The sequence below is a fragment of the Pristiophorus japonicus genome, chromosome 8, assembly GCF_044704955.1.
Source record: "Pristiophorus japonicus isolate sPriJap1 chromosome 8, sPriJap1.hap1, whole genome shotgun sequence".
In the NCBI taxonomy this organism is placed as follows: domain Eukaryota; kingdom Metazoa; phylum Chordata; class Chondrichthyes; family Pristiophoridae; genus Pristiophorus; species Pristiophorus japonicus.
In genome coordinates, this window is record NC_091984.1 from 9875884 (window position 1) to 9897767 (window position 21884).

Here is a 21884-nt window from a genome sequence, read left to right on the forward strand (position 1 = left end):
GGGGCGGTGGGATCGGGGGCGGAGGGATCGGGGGCGGAGGGATCGGGAGCGGTGGGATCGGGGGCGGTGGGATCGGGGGCGGAGGGATCGGGAGCGGTGGGATCGGGGGCGGAGGGATCGGGGGCGGAGGGATCGGGAGCGGTGGGATCGGGGGCGGTGGGATCGGGGGCGGAGGGATCGGGAGCGGTGGGATCGGGAGCGGTGGGATCGGGGGCGGAGGGATCGGGGGCGGGGGCATCGGGGGCGGAGGGATCGGCGGCGGGGGGATCGGGGGCGGGGGGATCGGGGGCGGGGGGATCGGGAGCGGAGGGATCGGGGGCGGAGGGATCGGGGGCGGAGGGATCGGGAGCGGTGGGATCGCCAGGGGACTAGACCCAATTTTTGTTCCGGGGCGAAAATGGGGTGCTGCGCTCGCTGATGATGTTGTCATTACCGGCAGAACGGGGCGCTACGGGTTACCGCCAATGCTAAACTCTCCCGGAATTTAGCGGGAGTCGTTCGCGGCGGCACGCCGAGCTAAAACTTGTTTCCGCCCCATTCGCGCCCCCAAAGTCCCAAAGTGCTTTGCAGCCAATGAAGTGCTGTTTGAAGTGAAGCCGTTGTTGTAATGTAGGAAACGCGGCAGGCAACGAGGCTGCCTGACCAGCCGAGTATTTCCAGCATTTTCTGTTTTTAATTCCAGTCAGCTGCACACAGCAAGCTCCCACAAACAGCAATGTGAAAGTGGCCAAATAATCTGTTGTTTTGTGATGTTGATCGAGGGATAAATATTGGCCAGGACACCGGATAACTCCCCTGCTCGTCTTCAAAATAGTGCCGTGGGATCATTTACATCCACCCGAGAGAGCAGGCGGGGCCTCGGTTTATACAGCACCTCCAGCAGTGGTACTGGAGAAGGTGCTAAAAAGATTTACGTGGATGATATAAAAACTGAGTGCTTATAACTATCAGGAAAGACTGAATAGGTTGGGGCTCCTTTCTCCACAACAACAACAACAGGTTGAATTTTTATAGTGCCTTTCACATAGTAAAACATCCCAAGGAGCGTTGTTTGAGCCACATAAGGAGATATTAGAACAGATGACCAAAACCTTGGTCAAAGACGTAGGAGCATCTTAAAGGAGAGAGGTAGAGGTGGAAGGGTTTGGGGAGGGAATTCCAGAGCTCAGGAATTGACAGTTCAAGGCACAGTCACCAATGGTGGAGCGATTAATGCGCAAGGGGCCAGAATCAGATAAGTGCAGATATCTCGGAGGGTTGTGGGGGCTGGAGGAGGTTACAGAGAGAGGGAGGGGCGAGGCCATAAAGGGATCTGAAAACAAGCATGAGAATTTGAAAACTGAGGCGTTTGCTTAACCAATGTAGGTCAGCGAGCAAAGAGGTGATGGGTGAACGGGAATCGGTGCGAGTTCGGACACGGGCATGTGTTAGAAAAAGAGAAGGTTCAGGGGTGACCTATTAGAGATCTTTAAAATTAGGAAGAGGTTTGATAAGGTAGGCAAAGAGAAAATGATTCTACTTGTGGGAGAGAACAAAACTAGGGGCCATAAATATAAGATAGTCATTAATAAATCCAAGAGAGAATTCAGGAGAAATTTCTTTACCCAGAGAGTAGTTAGAATATGGAACTTGTTCCACATGGAGTGGTTGAGAAAAATAGCATAGATGCATTTAAGGGTAAGTACATGAGGGAGAAATGAATAGAAGGATATGCAAATAGGGTTGGATGAAGTAGGTTGGGAGGAGTCTCGTGTGGAGCATAAACATCAGCACAGGCCAGTTGGGCCGAATGGCCTGTTTGTGCTGTAAATTCTGTTCAGGTCTATGTAATTCCCCCACCAGATTAATGATAATCCATTACTTGGAGCACTGCAGAAAATGCTGGAGACTCAGCAAACGAGGCAGTATCGGTCAAGAGAACACAAGTTAACTGACGATTCGGATGTCGGACAATTCCTCAGATCACCAACCCCTGGCGGCGCTGGGTAACGCGAGCTCCTTTCCCGACCAGAAGTGACCACCAGAATGGAACTGTCTGGAAGGACAGATCAGCCATGACCTAAGTGAATGGCAGAACAGGCTAAAGGGGCTGACCGGCCTACTCCTGTTTCTATGTTCCGAGGACCATGCTTTGCTCACCGAGTCGATCAACATCTGGAGATGAAGATCTTTGTCCGCGAGTGGCCGGAGCAACATCACAAAAGGGCAGAAGTGCCTGGCTTTATTTTGTTTCTGTGTTCAATATAACAGCATTAGCCACGTGGAATGAATTGATCTAAGTGAGCAGCGATTACTTTAGAACTGCTGGTGTTTGTTGATTTCCTGGGCTGTTTCCTCGTGCTCCTGGCCTCCAACTGCTGCAGCAGCTTCAGGTAATGGGTCTCCAGCTCTTGTCGTAACTTGCTGGATATCTCTTCCAATGGAGCAGTAACCTTCTTTGATTCAAAGTATTTCTTTTTCCAATTGTCGCGAACTATCAAACAAAAGTACAACAACATTCATTGATATAGCGCCTTTGATGACCTCAGGACATCCCAAAGTGATTTACAGTCAGTGAAGTACTTTTGAAGTGCCGTCACTGTTGTAATGTAGGAAAGGCGGCAGCCATGTTGGGCACAGCAAGCTCCCACAAACAGCAAAGTGATAACGACTAGATCACTGTCGATTGAGGGATCAATATCAGATTTTTTCCATAGATTTTATGCCCAATTCTCAGGAGTGGAACTTGAGTCCACAACCTTTTGATACAGAGGCGAGATTGCTCCCTGTATATATCATATTTCTTTTTTATAGTTACCTGTTCATATTTCTGGAATGCTAGATGCTGGATTTTTTTTCTCAGCAACAAGCTAGCAGCCTAAATAAAGGATGGGTTATACTGGCGATTTTAAGTGGCAATTAGTTATTCAAAGGGAAACCTCAAACGTTTTTGGTTGGTGTAAAAAGACAGCTCCTTGTAATAAATGAGGGTCTAGGTATCGTTCCACTCCAGTTGGGAGCAAGGGTCAGGGGTTAGCCAGGCAAACACTGTGGAGTCCAGTACTCCCACGTCACAGGATAGTAATGATGATTGACACCTTGGTGGGCTGAGCATCCATCTCATTGACTTAAGAGAGCGTAGGTGACTGTCCCGTCCCCTCACACCCAAGGTGCTTTGCATCGTAGCACTTTCGTCTCCGTGTCAGAAGGTTGTGGGTTCAAATCCCACTCCAGGGACGTGAGCACAAAATCTAGGCTGACACTCCAGCACAGTACTGAGGGAGTGCTGCACTGTCGGAGGTGCCGTCTTTCAGATGAGACATTAAACTGAGGCCCTGTCTGCCCTCTCAGGTGGACATAATAGATCCCACGGCACTTTTGAAGAAAAGCAGAGAAGTTCTCCCCAGAGTCCAAGTGAATCTTTATCCCTGAACCAACATCACGAAAAAAAAAATGCTGCTTTTCCTACATTACAACAATGACTACATTTCATTAGTACTTCATTGGTTATAAACCGCTTTAGAGCATCACAAAGTCATTATAAGTTCCTACGTTCTGCTTTCCTTATTTTTCCAGCAGCAGGACGATGCCAGTGTTTTAAACTTCAGAACCAGCTTAGCCCCAAAAGCTAAGCTGGAGACACCGACCTCAAACTCGAGAGTTAGTAAGTTGTGGATTTATTATTTTTTGGTGACAATGGACAACACGGAATTTGAATTAAATTTCCTCACCTTGGTTTTGCCTCAATCGGTTCTGTGCTAACAATCCTTTTGCTTTCTTCACAAGTTTGTCCCTTGACTTTTCAAGGTATTTTCTCTCTTGTTTTGTAGCATTTATTTGTGCAATAAGCTGCTCCTCTTTAAAGAAAAAAGTGGAACTTAATGCGTAGAATTTTGTGATGCGCTTCGAAAATAAGAAAATGCTTGGATTTTTATTGGGCCTTATATTGTTGAAACGCCTCACAGTGTTTCATGGAGAGAATTACTTAGAGAGTGCAGCGCCTGTTAGCTGTAAACCGGAGAATTTCTCCGAACGGGTAATGTCCAAGGGCTAGAAATTCTATAGCGCTCCGCTAAGTTTCGAAAAGTAGGAAAAGTAGCGTCAGGCCCGAATGATTCTCTCCTCCCGGGAAATTCAGCTTTAGCGCACCAAGAGGGAAATGGAATGCTAACCACTCCTCCTCGGGCGCTAAAGTGCGAGAGCGGGGCGATGGCGGCTGAGCGCTGAACAATGTGGCGCGCGTTGCTAACGGCATCAGAGGCCGCTTCCCGCGCTTAAAGGGAAGGGCCACTGATGCTGCACAACCTACATTGTTGGCAGTTCTGCGATGCAAGGCGACCTGCGGGACTGCCATCAAAGCCCCAAACACTCTCAGAAAGTTCCGGGCTTAGACATCTTGTAGCAATGAAGCATTGAAAACTTTCAGCAGGCATCAGACTGGTGCAAAGAATAACATTTGGCCTACCTGAAAACCATTCCCTTTAATTAGCGTTCCCCAAGCGGTCAGCCGAGTTGAAAACGCCTCCTCTTCCTGCTTGTTACTGACACCCGGCGATATGGCGAGAAAGCAGGAATGGGGTACTGAAGTTGAATGTTCAGCCATGAACTCATTGAATGGCGGTGCAGGCTAGAAGGGCCGAATGGCCTACTCCTGCACCTATTTTCTATGTTTCTATGTTTCTATGATACAGCAGGGGGCGGGAGGCAATTTCACATCTGGGGCGGTAACGGGGCGCTGTGCACTTTATGACATCACGATCTGCGAGGCGCTCGAGGCCGAGGCGATAAGATTCAGCGCCAGCGTTAAACCAGCACAGAGGTTTGCGGCGCCCGGTTGCGAACCTCATAGCGCCCCCCCTCAGGCACTAACAGGAGGCGCTAAGCAGCCATATTCCTCCACCCTAGTGACTCAACGAGCCTGTATCTTTGTAAAAGATCAATCGATTTGCCTTCTCACCACATCCCTCAAGGTCTTCTTTCTACAGAAACACATCCAATTGCTTCTTGAGATCCTTATGTTTATGCGATCCATAAATTAAGCAAGTGCAAATGAGCATGACCACCGCATCCAAATGCAGAACTTTGGACAAAGTTTTCTCTCCCATCACCACCTGCCCCTCCCCCCCTTCCCCCTTCCCCCTGATCCCATGAACAAGAGCATGGATTAGAGAAGTGGCACAGCGATGTAGCGGGAAAGGGGCAGCAAGCAAGCAGCAATTGGGATGGATGTTGCCAGCCAGCTCTTGGTTTCACAAGTACTTCCTTGTGATACATGCAAAAATGGCACTGCTTTTTCGAGCGGTTTTCTGCTCGGGTCTTATTTATGCTCATAGCTCTATATAGGAGCAGGAGTAGGCCATTCATCCCCTTGAGCCTGTTCTGTACCTCAACTCCATTTACCCGCCTTCGCTGCATGTCCCTTGATGCCCTTCCCTAACAAAAAAAATCTAACGACCTCAGTCTTGCCAGAAGCATGTGTGAAATTGCACCAGGTACTTACTGTCTGTTGGAAGTGACTGAAGGTGGAACCTTTGTGCTGCGAGATCGAGCAGAGGTGGTGGGGGAGGCAGGGCATACTGCTTTCTAACTGGTGGATAGTGCGACGTTCTGCCATCCACTTGCATCTAAGTAGCGAAAAGAAGCACATAAGAGAAGTGCAATGGGCCATAAACTTGCTGAAAAAGTAACGGCACGTGAACAATGCACACCCTTATTAATGTGCAAATCCGTCATCAGGTTCGGGGGGGGGGGGGATGAGGAGATGCACCGTGAGTTACGAAGCTCCTGAACTTGCTGGTCAAGTTACGCCACTCTGTCGCTTTCTTCACACAATCAGCAGCTCTTGCCTCAGCCTCCCCGTTATTTTTAAGAACTGGCTGGATTTGCACATCAATTGCCCATTAAACTCGGCGCAGAAAGTCAAGCCTGGTAATTAACAGCGTAAGTACCCTTTTAACAACGTGATAATTGTTGACGCAATGCCAATCAACCTCTCTCTGGCCCAGAAAGTGAACAATTTAATCTGTCCCGTCTCATTCCTTCAGAATGCTGGATTGTGAATTGTTGGCAGAGATTTTAAAAATGTCAAATTTTAAATGTTAGTGTTTGTTCATACTTTTCATTTCTGTCTCTTTTTCTCTCGCTCTTATCCTCATCTTGTTGTCCCACTCACTGTTTCTCTTTCTGTACCTGATCCGGCATTGCATTCACCCGCTCTCGTTCAACCTCCTTCTCAGTCCTTCCTCAGTTTACTCCTCAACCCTTGAATCTCATTGGTTGTCCTCCCCGTTCACGAAGGTCACATGATGCCTCGCTGCCCTCACCATGCTGCCATTATCATATAGAATCACAGAATCCGAGCAATTTACAGCACAGGAGGCCGCCATTCGGCCCATCGTCTCCGTGGTGGCCAAGAAAGAGCGATCCAGCCTGATGCTACTTTGCAGCTCTTGGTTCGTACTTCCAGTAACAAATGTTTTGAGCAGAAGCTGCAGGGAAAGGTCGAACTAACCGGCATGTGGTGTGACATGGTCCTTTCCTCCAGCACGTTCCGGCCTAACACAAGAGCTGAAAACTGAATAACGCAGGCAGGCTGGAATTTCCCAGAGCTGGCAGAGGGTTATTAAATAGAACACAACTTTCTTTTACAGGGACAGACAAAAAATCTTCAGTCCTTTTCTCCAGTGGACAGTAACATTTGGCAGCCTGTCAAACCAGCGTTCCACCCGATCCCGTGGGTTTTTCCACCTGGCGAGTTAGCATAAAATTAACCCCCCTGGGTGTCTGAAGTGGTCCATTCCCCCAGATTAGCACCCCTCACATTGGTGTGTGCAAAACTCACAGTTTGTAAAATGGTGAGGGAATTAAAGAACGGTATAGAGGTCAATCCAGTTTTGTACATTATTAGAAGCATAATCAATACCTGATTGGTTCTTTGACTGGCATTTCTAGATTCTGGGCTCTGATTTACTTGCTGACTGTGAAACAGAATTGGAATAGTTCTTGAATCAGTCTTTTTTTAAATACAGTTTTGAAGTAGAACATAGAAGCAATGGTGGAAGGAGTTTGATCAATGGCGGAAGGAAATCAATCAATGCCAGATGGAAATCGATCAATCGCGAGTTTCCAGTCAAAGATTCTTACCTTCTCTTTCTTTGATTTTCTAAATATTCCAAATCTCTCTCATCCAGTGATTCTGGGACACCCGAATCCCTTGTGCTATTACTCTGAATCCTGCTTTCCTTTGAAACTGAACTTATATCCATTTGCACATCTCCAATGATTGCATTTTCTACAAAAAAAAGTCCATTGATAATAAAAGAATAAAACTTTGGTACAATTATTTAACTTGGCATGCAGGTACAGCAGGCGGTGAAGGAGGCAAATGACATGTTGGCCTTCATAGCGAGAGGATTTGAGTACAGAGGTCTTACTACAGTTGTACAGGGCCTTGGTGAGACCACACCTGGAATATTGTGTTCAGTTTTCGTCTCCTAATCTTAGGAAGGACATTCTTGCTATTGAAGGAGTGCATCGAAGGTTCACCTGACTGATTCCTGGGATTGTGCACTGAGGCCCTGTGCACAATGTAAAAGATCCCAACGCGTGAGTCAAAGAAGAAAGTGCTGGTGTCGAAAGCGGTTGGGCAACACTGAAGAATGGGTTTCCCACAGGCCTTGCCGAATTTAACGGAGGGAGGAGTGGATCTCGGCTGGAGCAGCATCAAGGCTGGCGGGAGAAGGCCGGAGGCCGGAGGAGCGTCGGGGCTGAAGGGGAGGAGGCTGGGAAGGCGATCGGAAGCCTCCGGGGGGGGGGGGGGGGGGGGGGAGGATGATCAGAGGCCTCGGCCAAGGGGAGATGGGGATGACCGGAAGACTCATGGGGGGGGGGGATCGTAGACTTCAGGGGAGGGAGATCGAAGGCTTCGACGGGTAGGTCAGGGGGAGACCAGTGGCCTTGTGTGCGGTGATCCGAGGACCCGGGGAAGGGGGGGGGGGGGGTCGGAGGCCTCGGGATGGAGGTCAGGAGGAAAGATTAAAGGCCTCAGGGGGCTGTCCGATTGCGGAGGGTGGGTGATGTAGGGACGCTGGATCCAGGAGGTAAGTGTAAAGGCACTTACCTCCTGCATCCAACAGTCCTCACCTTACTTTAGATGGTGGGCCCCCAGAGGCCCGGGAAAGACGTCCAGCCCAAGTTAAATTTGTAATGGTGGTTAAATGTCGAGGCATGCCAGCCTCATTATACTATTTACATGTGCGACCTGCCTCCTGCAAGCGGATTGGCAGCCCACCTCCATTAAAACCGGGAGTGCGCAGGTTAGGGACGGGATTCAGTGTTTTAACACTTTAACTTCCTAGCCGACCCCAATCCACCTGTGTTTTGGGGCTAAAATTACCCCCCAATGCTTTTGTCGCTGGCCTTCCCTTCCCATGTAATCAATGGCAAGGGAAAGCATCCAAGTTCGAGAACAGGCAGACATCAATCTTCAACCCATGTTCACTGCCCGGGCAGTGAGCTGAAATTACCCCTCCCGCACTCCGCCATACACAAGAACATAAGAACATAAGAAATAGGAGCAGGATTCGGCCATTTGGCCCATCGAGCCTGCTCCGCCATTCAATAAGATCTTTGGCTGACGATGCCAATGCCGCACCTCTTCAGTGTTGCACTGAAGATGCGGCCTAGATTATCCTAAAGTGGAACCCACAATCTTCTGATTCCGAGGCACACGTGCTACCTACTGAGCCAAGCTGGCATTTAGTTGGCCGGAAGAGATGTACAGGAACTCACTGTGCGTGATTAGCTCACTGCTCAATGACACAGCCAAGAGTTGGAGTTGATGGTGATGATCTGGGTCTTACTTCAGTGCCACAGTTGCAGTGATCAAGAATTAATGAGACAGCAATAGGATGAGTGATTACTCCCATGAGCCGCTGTGTGGAGCTTTGCATCATAGAAAAGATATTGGAGCCATGGGAAAAGGTGCAGTGTAGATTCATTAAGATGGTACGAGGGCGAGAAGATGTGGTGGCAGACTTCATTGTTGCGAATTGAATGGAAGTGTTCAAAATTATAAAAGGGTTTGAGATGGTAAATAGCAAAATATTACTTGCAACGGTTGGTGAATAGGTAACAGGGGGTCAATACTAGAAATATAAAAAAGGGGGAGGTTAAAAGAAATCCATTCACAAAAAGTGTCATTTAAATATGGAATGCATTACCACAGGCGGCAACTGAAGCTCAACTATTGACAACATTTGCTGCACCTAGCCTGCGACAATGCTGGCCACTCCAAGTGGAGCGATCGCCTGTATTTCACGTTCCTTGCTGTTTCTCCCATATCCTTTTAATGATCATTATTTGAAGAAGAAAAATGATGAATTAAAACAGCAGGGAACTAGAAGTAGAGTGGCTGCATCCATTGGAGAAACCATCACTGGCGCAGGTATGATGTGCCAAATGGCCTCCTCCTGTGCCAAACATGTCGACAAATCTGATTCAAGAACCTTTTTTTCTCTGCTGCACTCCGTGTCCTTGCTGTTGATTCCCCAATGTTTTTTTGTTGGATTGGCTGGTGTTTTTCATGGGTTTATTGTGTGCCTCCTTCAGCTCCCAGGTGCTATTTAAATCTGGACGACTCATACTGTGCACCTCCCGTGAAAAACCATTGGCTTTAGATTCCCTCGAATCCTCAATTTCTTCCGGGTTCGTACTTGGCGGTCCCTGGTGAAGCGGCACGTCGGTGCCGATTATATCCTGGCTCCTGGTGCGGTGAATATTGTGTGGAAAAACATCAGCTTTACGTTCCCTTGGTGTTGCATCGTCCTCTTGGCTTGCACTCCGTGGTGCTTGATGTAACATGTAGGCGCTGTGTATATCCAGACTCTTAGTAACATGCACTTGGCAGCAACAGCTGGAAGATTTAAATTCTCCTGAAGACTCATTCTCATCCAGGGTTGTGGCTCTTGCTCTTGGATATGGCAAGTCGGGCTCTGCATCTTCCTTCGGGAGCTGCATAAACGTGTCATTGGGCTGGGCCCTGCCAACGTTATCTGTGCCCGGCAGCAAGTAGAGTTCTGGCTGGGGAGCCTAAGAGATCAGAGGGGATTCCAATTAGAAGCAGGAAAATGATGAACGAAAGATATTGCTAAATTATAATTCTGTGTGTGATAATACAGTAGGTCTACCTACATAGGGAGGGGCAAATGACTTCACTTTGAGTTCCAATTCTTGCTTTGCTCTGACCTGAAAACAAGATTCAGAATTTAATATGAAAATGCGGTGCTGTATTCTTTCGTAATTTTTATTCTGATATAAACATCAAAGAGTAAGACCTTTCAAAAGAGAGGGACTCTGCCAAGAGGCCATAATGGAAATTAGCAGACAGTAACTTGCAATTATATAGCGCCTTTAACATGTAAAACGACCCAAGGAACTTCGTAGGAGCATTATCAAAAAGAAATTGACACTGAGCCACATAATAGATATTAGAGCAGGCGAGTAAATGCTTGGAGAGGTAGGTTTTAAAGGAGGAGAGAGAGGTAAAGAGGCGGAGAGTTTTAGGGAGGGAATTCCAGAGCTTTGGGCCCGGGCAGCTGAAGGCACGGCCGCCAATGATGGAGCTACTGAAATTCGGGATGTGCAAGAGGCCAGGATTGGAGGAGTGCAGAGATCTTGGCGGGCTGGAGGAAATTACAGAGATAGGCAGGGGCGGGGCCATGGAAGGAATTGAACAGGAGCATGAGAATTTTTTTTAACCGAGGAATTACTGGACCGGGAGTCAATGTAGGTCAGCGAGCACAGGGGTGATGGATGCATGGGACTGGGTGTGAGTTAGGGGCAGCAGAAGGTTGACCAGGAGAGAACTGCAATAGTCAGATCCAGAGGTAATAAAGCCATGGATGAGAGTTTCAGCAGTAGATGAACTGAGACTGGGGGGGGGGGGGATGGGCAATGTTACGGAGGTGGAAATACGCATTCTTACATATTACATATAATGCACGGCACAGCAAGAGGCCATTCAGCCCAGATAGTCCATTCCAGAGTTTATGATCCACACAAGCCTCCTCCTACCCCTTTTCATTTAACACTATCATCTCAACCTTCTATTCCTTTCTCCCTCATGTGTTTATCCAGCTTTCGATTAAATGCATCGAGCTTCCCCTTAAATACTTGGCGATGGAGAGAATATGAGGTCGGACACACAAATCAGGTTCAGGTAGGATGTCAAGGTTGTGCATGGTCTGGTTCAGCCTCAGACAGAGGCCTGAGAGAGGGATGGAGGCATTGACTAGGGAACATAGTCTTTGGCGGGGGCTGCAGAAAAAAGCTTTGGTCTTCCCAATATTTAATTGGGGGAAATTTCTGCTCATCCAGTTTCTGACAGCCAGTGTGACAAATCAGAGGCAGTAGAGCGATCGAGAGAGGTAGTGGTGAGGTAGACAGTTGAGAATGCCCAAATTGTAGCCTTACACAAATGGTGCAGCGATACCCTTGTTACAGAAATGAACACACTACAATCTGATTAACATAAGAATATAAGAAATAGGAGCAGGATAGGCCAATTGGCCCCTTGAGCCTGTTCCGCCATTCAATAACATGATCATGGACTCAGCTCCACTTGCCTGCCTGCTTCCCATAACCTTTTACTCCCTTATCGCTCAAATAGCTGTCTATCTCCGCCTTAAATATAGTAACAAGCTGAATTTAATCTTTCTTGGATTGATCCACATCAGCCAATGAAGATTGATATTTCTATTCAAAGAGGAGCAGGCCAGTTTTCCCCCGGTGTCCTAACCAATCTTTGTTCTTGAACCAACATCCCTAAAAAGATTATCTGGCCATTTATTGGTTTGTGAGAGCTTGCTGGGTGTAACTTGACTGGGGCGGTTCCTGCATTACAATAGTGACTACACTTCAAAAAATACTTAATTGGCTGTAAATTGCATTGGGACGTCCCGAGGTCGTGAAAGGTGCAGCAGAAATCTATGGGCTAGAGTTTCCACTTGGTGGCTAAGGCCGGAAAAAATGTTCCAGCGATGCGGGACGTATCACCCGTGCTGATCACCGGCTCAACGGCCATTTTTTTTTTTTGCGATTTTCCACTCAGCCTTAGCCCAGCGATGTCAAATGGGCGATGTGATTTCTTGGCGATCTCATGATCACCCAAAGAAAAGGGAAAAAAAGCTTCCCTAGCGCTATTGCGCATGTGCAGGTTGATTTTTTTTTTCAGGTTGATGTTCCTTCTCGTGTTTTGAAGGGTCAAGAGTCTTCACACATGCTCAGAAGCTCTGTGTGGGTCTGGGTGAGAGTGGGAGAGAGAGAGAGAGAGAGAGAGAGAGAGAGAGGAAGCAAGTTATCTTGAGCTACTGAAAAAACAGATAAATTTAAAGAATGGAGGGAGGTGCAGGAAAGAGAAGGGCCAAACCCTTCAGCGAGGAGGCAAATGAGGCCCTGGTGAATATTGTGAATAGCAAGGTGGGAGGATCTGACACGGGGTGGGCTTGGGGAATCTCCACCGCGTGCATATCGGAGGATTTGGGCAGAAATTGCCGACGTAGTCACGTCAGTATCTAATGAAACCCGGACATCGGTCCAGTGCCGCAAAAGATGGAACAGTCTACTGGCGGCTGCAAGAGTAAGTTGAAATTTAAATTTGAAATCATCCATATTTATTATTTAATGTTGTATGGAAAATCTAATTAGCATCTGCAATGTTATAGCGTACTCTTTAAGCATGACTAAGTAACTAAATTAGGATTAAATTATTACATTTATGCACCGCAACATAAATTTGAATGTTACAGTATGAAATATCTTCCTGTGCAATGTATTGCAAACTTGAACTTGAACTTATAAATCTGTCAGTCCTAAATGTTTATTGCCAAATCCATCTGCTTATGCCGTGCAATGTTACCTGATCTATTACAGAAGAGGATTTCCACCAACCAGCCGGAGCAAAGTAGGACGGGCGGGGGCTGTGCCATGCTGCAGTCGCACAACGCCTATGAGGAGCTTGCAGTGGCCTGAGTGGGGCCAGAAAGCCGTTCGGTCACAACCCGTGGTGTGGCCGAACCCACCCTAGAGTCACGTGAGTAATGAGAACTGTGCATTGTGCAATGTGTGAATCAGTAGTAAATATTTGTTACGCGGGTAATCCTATACAATGATACTTTAATTTGATATATAATTGAGTTATACTATTGAGATGTACTATTGATCTTCAAATGAGGTCATGTTCGGACTGGTGACCGCTTGTGCATATGGGCTAATGGTAATGTTTTGAGCTCTTAATTGAGATGAATTGATTTGCATTGTTAATCGTTGTTTATAACTTCCATTTGTCTCTCAAAGGTCAACAAGTACTGATGGAGTCAACGGACACATCCACTGAGCAATCAGGAAACTCCCAGGAGGAAGAGCCAGAGGAGGAGCCAGTGCAGACTCCTGCTGCGGCTGTGCCAGAGCAGGAGGAGGAGGAGGAGGAACAGGAAATGTTTTTTGTAGGGGGGAAACAACCTGCGGCCATCTCTTTTGAGACAGACGAGGCACTGGGACCAAGCGGTGTGCAGGTGGTGATGCCAAGGCGTGTGACATTGCAGACGCCAACCCCACGGCGGTCTGGTCAGCGTGATATGCACTCGCCTGCCACGGAGGACCAGGCGGATAGCTTACTTTCCCTGTGCAGGGAGACAATCACGATCGGTCGTGATCTTATCCAGGGGTTCGCGGGATTCTCAAACAATTGGAGCCAGTTCTCCACAACCTGGAGCGAGTTCTGCTCGCGCTTCTCCAGCTGGTCTTCTGAGCAGTCACAGACTGTTCGAGAGACGTTGGAGGCGATCAGGGAGCAGACAGCCGCAACAAATACCCCTACGGCACGCGTTGCTGGCTGGACACGGCGCTGCACCCCAAGGTGTCGTGTCCGCTCGCAGCGAGACCCCAAGCACACAAGCGAGTATGGAGGACACAGTTCCTCCTGACTCGGAAGTAGAGCCTGAGGCTTCTGCTTCTGCTCTGTTACCTCCACCACGGCAGGAAGTCTTGCCGTCCCACGCTGCACGACGTCTTGGTGTTGGTCTGCGGAGACCAAAACGGGCGGGTGGGGTGCGAACACGGGGTGGGACAGGATCTGGAGGGAAACGAGGCCGCGGGTAGGGAAGGGGAAGTGCTTCTCAGTAGTTCACTTGTTTTAAAATGTTCACTTGTTATTATCACTTTATTATTCTCTTGTTATTGTTACTAAATTGGCCACTTGTATTCAATAGTTAAATGTTCACTTGTTATCATTACTTAATTGTTCACTTTCCATTCTTTCTGAAATGGTCACTTATTATCATGACTTAAATGGTCACTTGTTAGCAAGACTTAAATGGTCACTTGTTATCATCACTGAAATGGTCACTTGTTATCGTTACTGAAATGGTCACTTGTGATCATCACTGAAATGGTCACTTGTTAGCAAGACTTAAATGGTCACTTATTATCATGACTTAAATGGTCACTTGTTAGCAAGACTTAAATGGTCACTTATTATCATGACTTAAATGGTCACTTGTTAGCAAGACTTAAATGGTCACTTATTATCATGACTTAAATAGTCACTTGTTAGCAAGACTTAAATGGTCACTTGTTAGCAAGACTTAAATGGTCACTTATTATCATGACTTAAATGGTCACTTGTTAGCAAGACTTAAATGGTCACTTATTATCATGACTTAAATGGTCACTTGTTAGCAAGACTTAAATGGTCACTTGTTATCATCACTGAAATGGTCACTTATTATCATGACTTAAATGGTCACTTGTTAGCAAGACTTAAATGGTCACTTGTTAGCAAGACTTAAATGGTCACTTATTATCATGACTTAAATGGTCACTTGTTATCATCACTGAAATGGTCACTTGTTATCGTTACTGAAATGGTCACTTGTTCTTTAAAATGTTCAATTTCTTCTTCTAACGTTTTGGGGATTTTGAGGGAAGAGTGGGTTGGTGCAAGGGGTGGGGGGTTGGAGGGAGGATGTTGTTCATTAGTTCTTTAAAAAAAATTTGTTTCTTAATAAAAAAAACATTTTTTCTACAACTTTTGTACCTTCTCTCGTACTTACATAAGTTTTATAACGTACAGTTTTTCATGCATATTTGTTTATTCTGTTTCCCCACGGAAATGAAACTTTTGTTTAAACGCAACTGTAATCGAACGTTTAAATATCAACAATAATAGTTCATGCGAAGCGTTCATTAATGAGCTGCTGACGCAAAAGCTTAGCGGCCGTGTAACTGCCACTGGCTACTGGTCTTCAGGAAAGGTGAGGTGGTACCGGTGCTGATTAAGCTCCCCTATATCCTCGCCCGCGTCCTCTCCCGTCTGTTCCTCCTCTTCATCTTCACCGCTGCCTCTTTTGTCTCATCTCCTTCTGGAGGTGGACCTGCAGCATGATCGGCATTATTTTTCCTTTCTTTATTGCTAGGTTAGGCAGCATGCAACACACCACAATAAACTCTCGGTCTGTGCCTCCGTGGTCATTGGGAAGCTTTCCATCCTGCGAGCGTAAAGGGCTTCAGTCACCCGTCGAAGGCAGCAGTGTGTAGCGTGCTGAGAGATATGGCAGATGTCGCCAACTGAAGCTGATCCCGATGCGTAAAAGGCTAGGGCAGCAGTAACCTTCACCTCAACAGACAGTGCGGTTCTGATGGTGCTGGAAGGCTGCAGATCATCTTTGACGAGTTGACATATCTCATCGATGGCCTCCTTCCGGAATCGCAGCCTCCTAAGACAAGCATTTTCAGACAAGTTCAGGTCAGATTGCTTCTCCAAGTACCTTCGTTGGCTAGACAGTCTCTCCTTTCGCCTCCGTCTACACGTTACTGTGCCACCTCTTCGATTGATCCTTTAGGTAACCAGTGTGTGAGCAGTTGCAATTAAAGGCAGGAAAAGCATAGGCCCCATAATCACCATCAATAATTACTTTCACTGATTTCAATAATCTCTGCGCTCTATACTCTCTAATCACTGTAGTCTGCCCTCTCTGTACTCTCTAAGCTGAATACCAGTCAGTTTGATAGGCACCAACAATATCATTAAATAACTTCACTATGTAAAAGCTATTTACTAAATCATTCCAATATATGAGATCTATTTAGCATAAATAAGTTGATAATACCTATTTATATTCCCTGTCCCAAATTTCTGAGTACAATTTGCTTCAATTTTACTCTCTAAATAACTCAGAACTAATTCTCCACCCTTCCTCAGAAGCTAAAAATGGTGTCCGTAGTGCCCATTTCCCTCTCTAAGGCCCTGAAAATGCAACTATTGGGCCTTGCATCGGCCCAGCGAAGTGCATGCTAGGTGCCGAAACTTGGGATGGGCCTTATGTGGGCGATCATCTCGGCGATCATCTCGGCGATCAAAGTGGAAACTTGGGGCTTCTGGCGATGTTTAGGGCCTAGTTTCCACTTTTTGCTCAAAGTGTGCGATAGAGGGCCGTTTTGCGTGATAGATGGGCCTTAAATGGGCGATGTGAAGTAGAAAGTCTAGCGCAAAGTTCTTTCTTTAGATTATTGCATGTGCAATGAGGTGAGAATTTGCCCTACAAATATTCTGATGGATAATCGGGGTGAGAGCATGAATAATAGTGGTTCCAATAAGGGACATGGTGGAATGAGAAATATCATGTCAATAAAGCCATTCTTGATATGTCCTACCTTGCTTATTTCTAGAAAATAAATTTACTGATAATCAAATATGCGGTGCTGTACCTTAATGTATTTTAATTCTAAAGCATTTCCAGAAGTAACCACAACCTAGGAAAATGAAACAAGCCAATCTGCTAGCTCATCCAATCCATCGGACATCACGATGCAAGCTTCCAGACGCATGGAATCCACTTTCAGGCTGTATCTCGCTTATCTCCAGTGAAGCTCAGGGTCCTCAAACTCTTATGACTAAACTCAGCTGGTATTTTATATTTTGTTTTCTCTGCTGAAAAGCATTGCTACTTCATACATTCCTCAATCAGATGTGTGCACACACAGGTCCTGCATCTTACAATGGAGCGCAAAGCAAGATTGCTAAAATAAAGCAGGGAGGCTGTTGATTGGAGCGGCATCCCCCTTTGGAGTGCTGCTCTCCCAGGGACCTGAACACCAAGATAAAAATCCCTTTATATTGGTTGGCACAAAACTCTAGTACAGCACCAGGGTGTTTTTGTGCAGGACAAAGAGCATATTATAGTTGAGCCCCAAATTAAAATCCCAAACTACAATTAGTGCTATTTACTCAGTGATGGGTGCGATTCTGCAGTTGGATACACAAGTGTTAACTTCTTCGTCGCGTCAGCTGTGGCTCAATTGGTAGCATTCTCGCCTCCCAGTCAGAAGGTCATGGGCGCACAGTCCCACTCCTGAAATTTGAGCATATAATCTAGGCCGACACTCCAGTACAGTACTGAGGCAGTACTGCCTGTCGGAGGTGCCATCGTTCAGATGAGACATTAAACCGAGCTCTCTCTGCTAGATATAAAACATCCCATGACACTATTTTGAAGAGCAGCAGAGTTCTCTCTGGTGACCTTGCTAATATTTATCCCTCGAACAACATCACTGAAACAGATTATCTGATCATTATCTCATTGCTGCTTGTGGGAGCTTGCTGTGCGCATATTGGAAGCTGTGTTTCCTACATTACAACAGTGACTACACTTCAAAAGTACTTCTTGCTGTGAAGCGCATTGGGTTGTCTTTAAAGGCGCTATATAAAATTGCAAGTTATTTCTTTTAGTTATCTCTAAGTTGTTGTGATCTGGAATGCACTGCCTGAAAGGGCGGTGGAAGCAGATTCAGTAATAACTTGTAAAAAGGAATTGGATAAATACTTGAGAAGGAAAGATTTGCTGGGTTACGGGGAAAGAGCAGGGAGTGAGACTAATTGGCGAGCTCTTTCAAAGAGCCAGCACAAGTACGATGGGCTGAATGGCCTCCTTCTGTGATTCTTTGATTCTAAACAAAGAAATGCACAGCAGGCCCATCACTACCTGAAAAAAAAATAATTCAGGCAAATGGTATGTTGGCCTTCATAACTAAGGGATTTGAGTATAGGAGCAGGGAGGTCTTACTGTAGTTGTACAGGGCCTTAGTGAGGCCTCTCCTGGAATATTGTGTTTAGTTTTGGTCTCTTAATCTGAGGAAGGACGTTCTTGCTATTGAGGGAGTGCAGTGAAGGTTCACCAGACTGATTCCCAAGATGGCAGATCTGACATATGAGGAGAGACTGGATCGACTGGGCCTGTATTCACTGGAGTTTAGAAGGATGAGAGGGGATCTCATAGAAACATATAAAATTCTGACAGGACTGGACAGGTTAGATGCAGGAAGAATGTTCCCGATGTTGGGGAAGTCCAGAACCAGGGGTCACAGTCTAAGGATAAGGGGTAAGCCATTTACGACTGAGATGAGGAGAAACTTCTTCACTCAGAGAGTTGTTAACCTGCGGAATTCCCTACCGCAGAGGGTTGTTGATGCCAGTTTGTTGGATAGATTCAAGAGGGAGTTAGATATGGCCCTTACGGCTAAAGGGATCAAGGCGTATGGAGAGAAAGCAGGAAAGGGGTACTGAGGTGAATGATCAGCCATGATCTTATTGAATGGTGGTGCAGGCTTGAAGGGCTGAATGGCCTACTCCTGCAACTATTTTCTATGTTTCTATGTTACGTGGAGAATGCTATCTATTTCATGGTTCTCCTTCAAAGAAAATCTAAAAAGTAAGACTTGCACTTTTGTGGCACCATGCCATGTCTCAGTAATGGCTCAAACTGCATACCTTTGAAATGCAGCCACTTATATGTCGGCAACTCAGCAGCCATTTTGCACAAGATCCCGCAATCAGCAACAAGGCGAATGGCCAGTTAAGCTGATTGTGGTGGCGTTGGTCGAGGGACGAATGAATGTTGGCCAGGACACTCCCTAATCTTTATCCGATAGTGTCATGGGGTCTTTGATGCCCAGACAGATAGGGTTAAGATCTCATCTGAACAACAGCACCTCCATGCATGCAGCATTCCTTCAGTACTGCCCTGGTTGTCAGTTTAAACATGCTCGATTTCCTTTAGACACTATTTGTAATGCGCTGGTTACCATGTTTCCATTATAAATCCATCTGTGTGACTTTATTTGACCCTTTTAAAAATAACTGTGTTGCACCAGCACAGACAAGGAGTTACTGCAACGGTAACCAACGCACTAAAAATACGCGAGGAAGTCGTGCTCCAAAGAGTTGAAAATACCCTGCAGTGTACAAACCCTTTTGCACGGATTAGCCAATTAACCAAACACAGATTAAACGGGGGTTCCGTTAGAAGACTACCTTTTGCGCATACAACTTCCTTTCGCTGGGACAAATTGCAGAAACATATCGTGCAGTCTTGTTGTTAAACAGCAAAGCCAAGTGACCAGGCAAATATTTGAATGCAGAGTAACCATTTCATTAGGTTGCCATGATGCTTAACTGCACGTAATAAATCAACGTGCCCCTTCGCCCTTGTTGAAACCATGGAGTCAGGGCTGATCTTTACAGACGTAGGGTGGGACTTGCAGGTCAGGTGCCTGAAACCAACATTCTTTCTGGTTGCCCTCCATCAATTACTAATGGATTCTTTTTTAATTCATTGAACGGGGCGTTGCTGGCAAGGCCAGCATTTATTGCCCATTCTTAATTGCCTTTGAGAAGCCATGGTGAGCCGCCTTCTTGAACCGCGGCAGCACATGAGGTGAAGGTTTTCCATTTGAGAGGGTAGTTAAAAAAGTTAACCACTTTGTTGCTGGTCTGGAGTCATTTAGGTAATTACACCAGACCAGGTAAAGACAGCAGATTTCCTTCCCTAAAGAGCATTAGTGAATCATGATCACCATTACTGACTCTAGCTTTTTATTCCCGATTTTATTTAATTGGTTAAATTCCCCAGCTGCCGTGGTGGGATTTGAACTCATGTCTCCAGATCATTAGTCCAGGCCTCTGAATCTGTATGCTACTGTTCCCGATCAAGCTGCTGGGGTAAAATAAATAACTTGTCCATTTAAACTGGACTGCTGCTTGTCCATGGCAGTTGTTTACAGAGCCGAGCACGGCACGCGTGTCCGATCAAACTGCCCGCTGCAGTCGCCGGCGGGAGCTCGGGGTCCTGGCTCAGGGTGGCACGCTTGCCTCCGAGTCCAAAGGTTGTGGGTTCAAGTCCCACTCCAGGAACCTGAGCATAAAAAAAAAAATCTAGGCTGACACTCCAGTGCAGTGCTGAGGGAGTGCTGCACTGTCAAAGGTGCCGTCTTTCGAATGAGACGTTAAACCGCGGTCCTGTCTGCCCTCTCAGGTGGACGTAAAAGATCCCAGGGCACGATTTCAAAGAAGAGCAGGGGCGTTATCCCTAGTGTCCTGGCCAATATTTTTCCCTCAATCAACACAACAACAGATTATCTGGTCATTATCTTATTGCGGATTGTGGGAGCTTGCTGTGTGCAAGTTGGCTGCTGCGTTTTCCACATTACAACAGTGACTACACTCCAAAATTACTTCATTGGCTGTAAAGTGCTTCGAGACGTCCGGTGGTCATTAAAGGCACTATATAAATGCAAGTCTTTCTTTCTTTTCAAGATGTACTATGTGTGACGATAATTGTTACAGGACGGATGTTCTTGCTTATAATTTGTCCCTCAAAATCACAGCATTAAATGTCAGATGTCACACATTTATTAGGCATACAATAATAATTAAACATATACTTAACAGCAGCACTTACACTTAGTCTCATTCTCCTATCCTCTCCCCATAGCCCTGCAATTATTCCCCTTATTCTATGAATCTACCCGATCAACTCCTTTAATTAGGGACACCGAGGGAAGTAAAATGGGGGCAGAAGCAAAAGGTAGAAAGGAGATAAGGAAAAGTGGAGGCAGAGAAATCAAAGGCAAAAATCAAAAAGGGCGACATTACAACATAATTCTAAAAGGTCAAAGAGTGTTAAAAAGACAAGCCTGAAGGCTCTGTGTCTCAATGCGAGGAGCATTCGTAATAAGGTGGATGAATTAACTGCGCAGATAGCTATTAACGGATATGATGTAATTGTGATTACGGAGACATGGCTCCGGGGTGACCAAGGCCAGGAACTCAACATCCAGGGGTATTCAATATTCAGGAAGGATAGACAGAAAGGAAAAGGAGATGGGATAGCGTTGCTGGTTAAAGAGATGAGTGCAATAGTAAGGAAGGACATTAGCTTGGATGATGTGGAATCCGTATGGGTAGAGCTGCGGAACACCAAAGGTCAGAAAACGCTAGTGGGAGTTGTATACAGACCACCAAACAGTAGTAAACATAGAAAATAGGTGCAGGAGTAGGCCATTCGGCCCTTCGAGCCTGCACCGCCATTCAATGAGTTCATGGCTGAACATGCAACTTCAGTACCCCATTCCTGCTTTCTCACCATACCCCTTGATCCCCCTAGTAGTAACTCATTTTTCAATATATTTAGTGAATTGGCCTCAACAACTTTCTGTGGTAGAGAATTCCACAGGTTCACCACTCTCTGGGTGAAGAAGTTTCTCCTCATCTCGGTCCTAAATGGTTTACCCCTTATCCTTAGACTGTGACCACTGGTTCTGGACTTCCCCAACATTGGGAACATTCTTCCTGCATCTAACCTGTCTAAACCCATCAGTATTTTAAACGTTTCTATGAGGTTCCCTCTCATTCTTCTGAACTCCAGTGAATACAAGCCCAGTTGTTCCAGTCTTTCTTGATATGTCAGTCCCGCCATCCCCGGAATCAGTCTGATGAACCTTCGCTGCACTCCCTCAATAGCAAGAATGTCCTTCCTCAAGTTAGGAGACCAAAACTGTACACAATACTCCAA

At 46.3% G+C, this 21884-nt stretch overlaps 1 protein-coding gene across 2 annotated transcripts in view; it reads right to left on the bottom strand.

Annotated features, from left to right (window-relative positions):
* spata1 (spermatogenesis associated 1) overlaps positions 1-21884 on the bottom strand; it is a 96421-nt gene that overhangs the window by 12326 nt on the left and 62211 nt on the right. For both annotated transcript variants that reach the window (XM_070886504.1, XM_070886503.1), the window contains exons 4-10: positions 10171-10224; positions 9486-10068; positions 7123-7270; positions 6902-6956; positions 5480-5603; positions 3711-3836; positions 2295-2473 (exon numbers count right to left, since the gene is read on the bottom strand). In XM_070886504.1, coding sequence (XP_070742605.1) covers positions 2295-2473; positions 3711-3836; positions 5480-5603; positions 6902-6956; positions 7123-7270; positions 9486-10068; positions 10171-10224 — 1269 coding nt within the window. The remainder of the gene's footprint in view (positions 1-2294; positions 2474-3710; positions 3837-5479; positions 5604-6901; positions 6957-7122; positions 7271-9485; positions 10069-10170; positions 10225-21884) is intronic.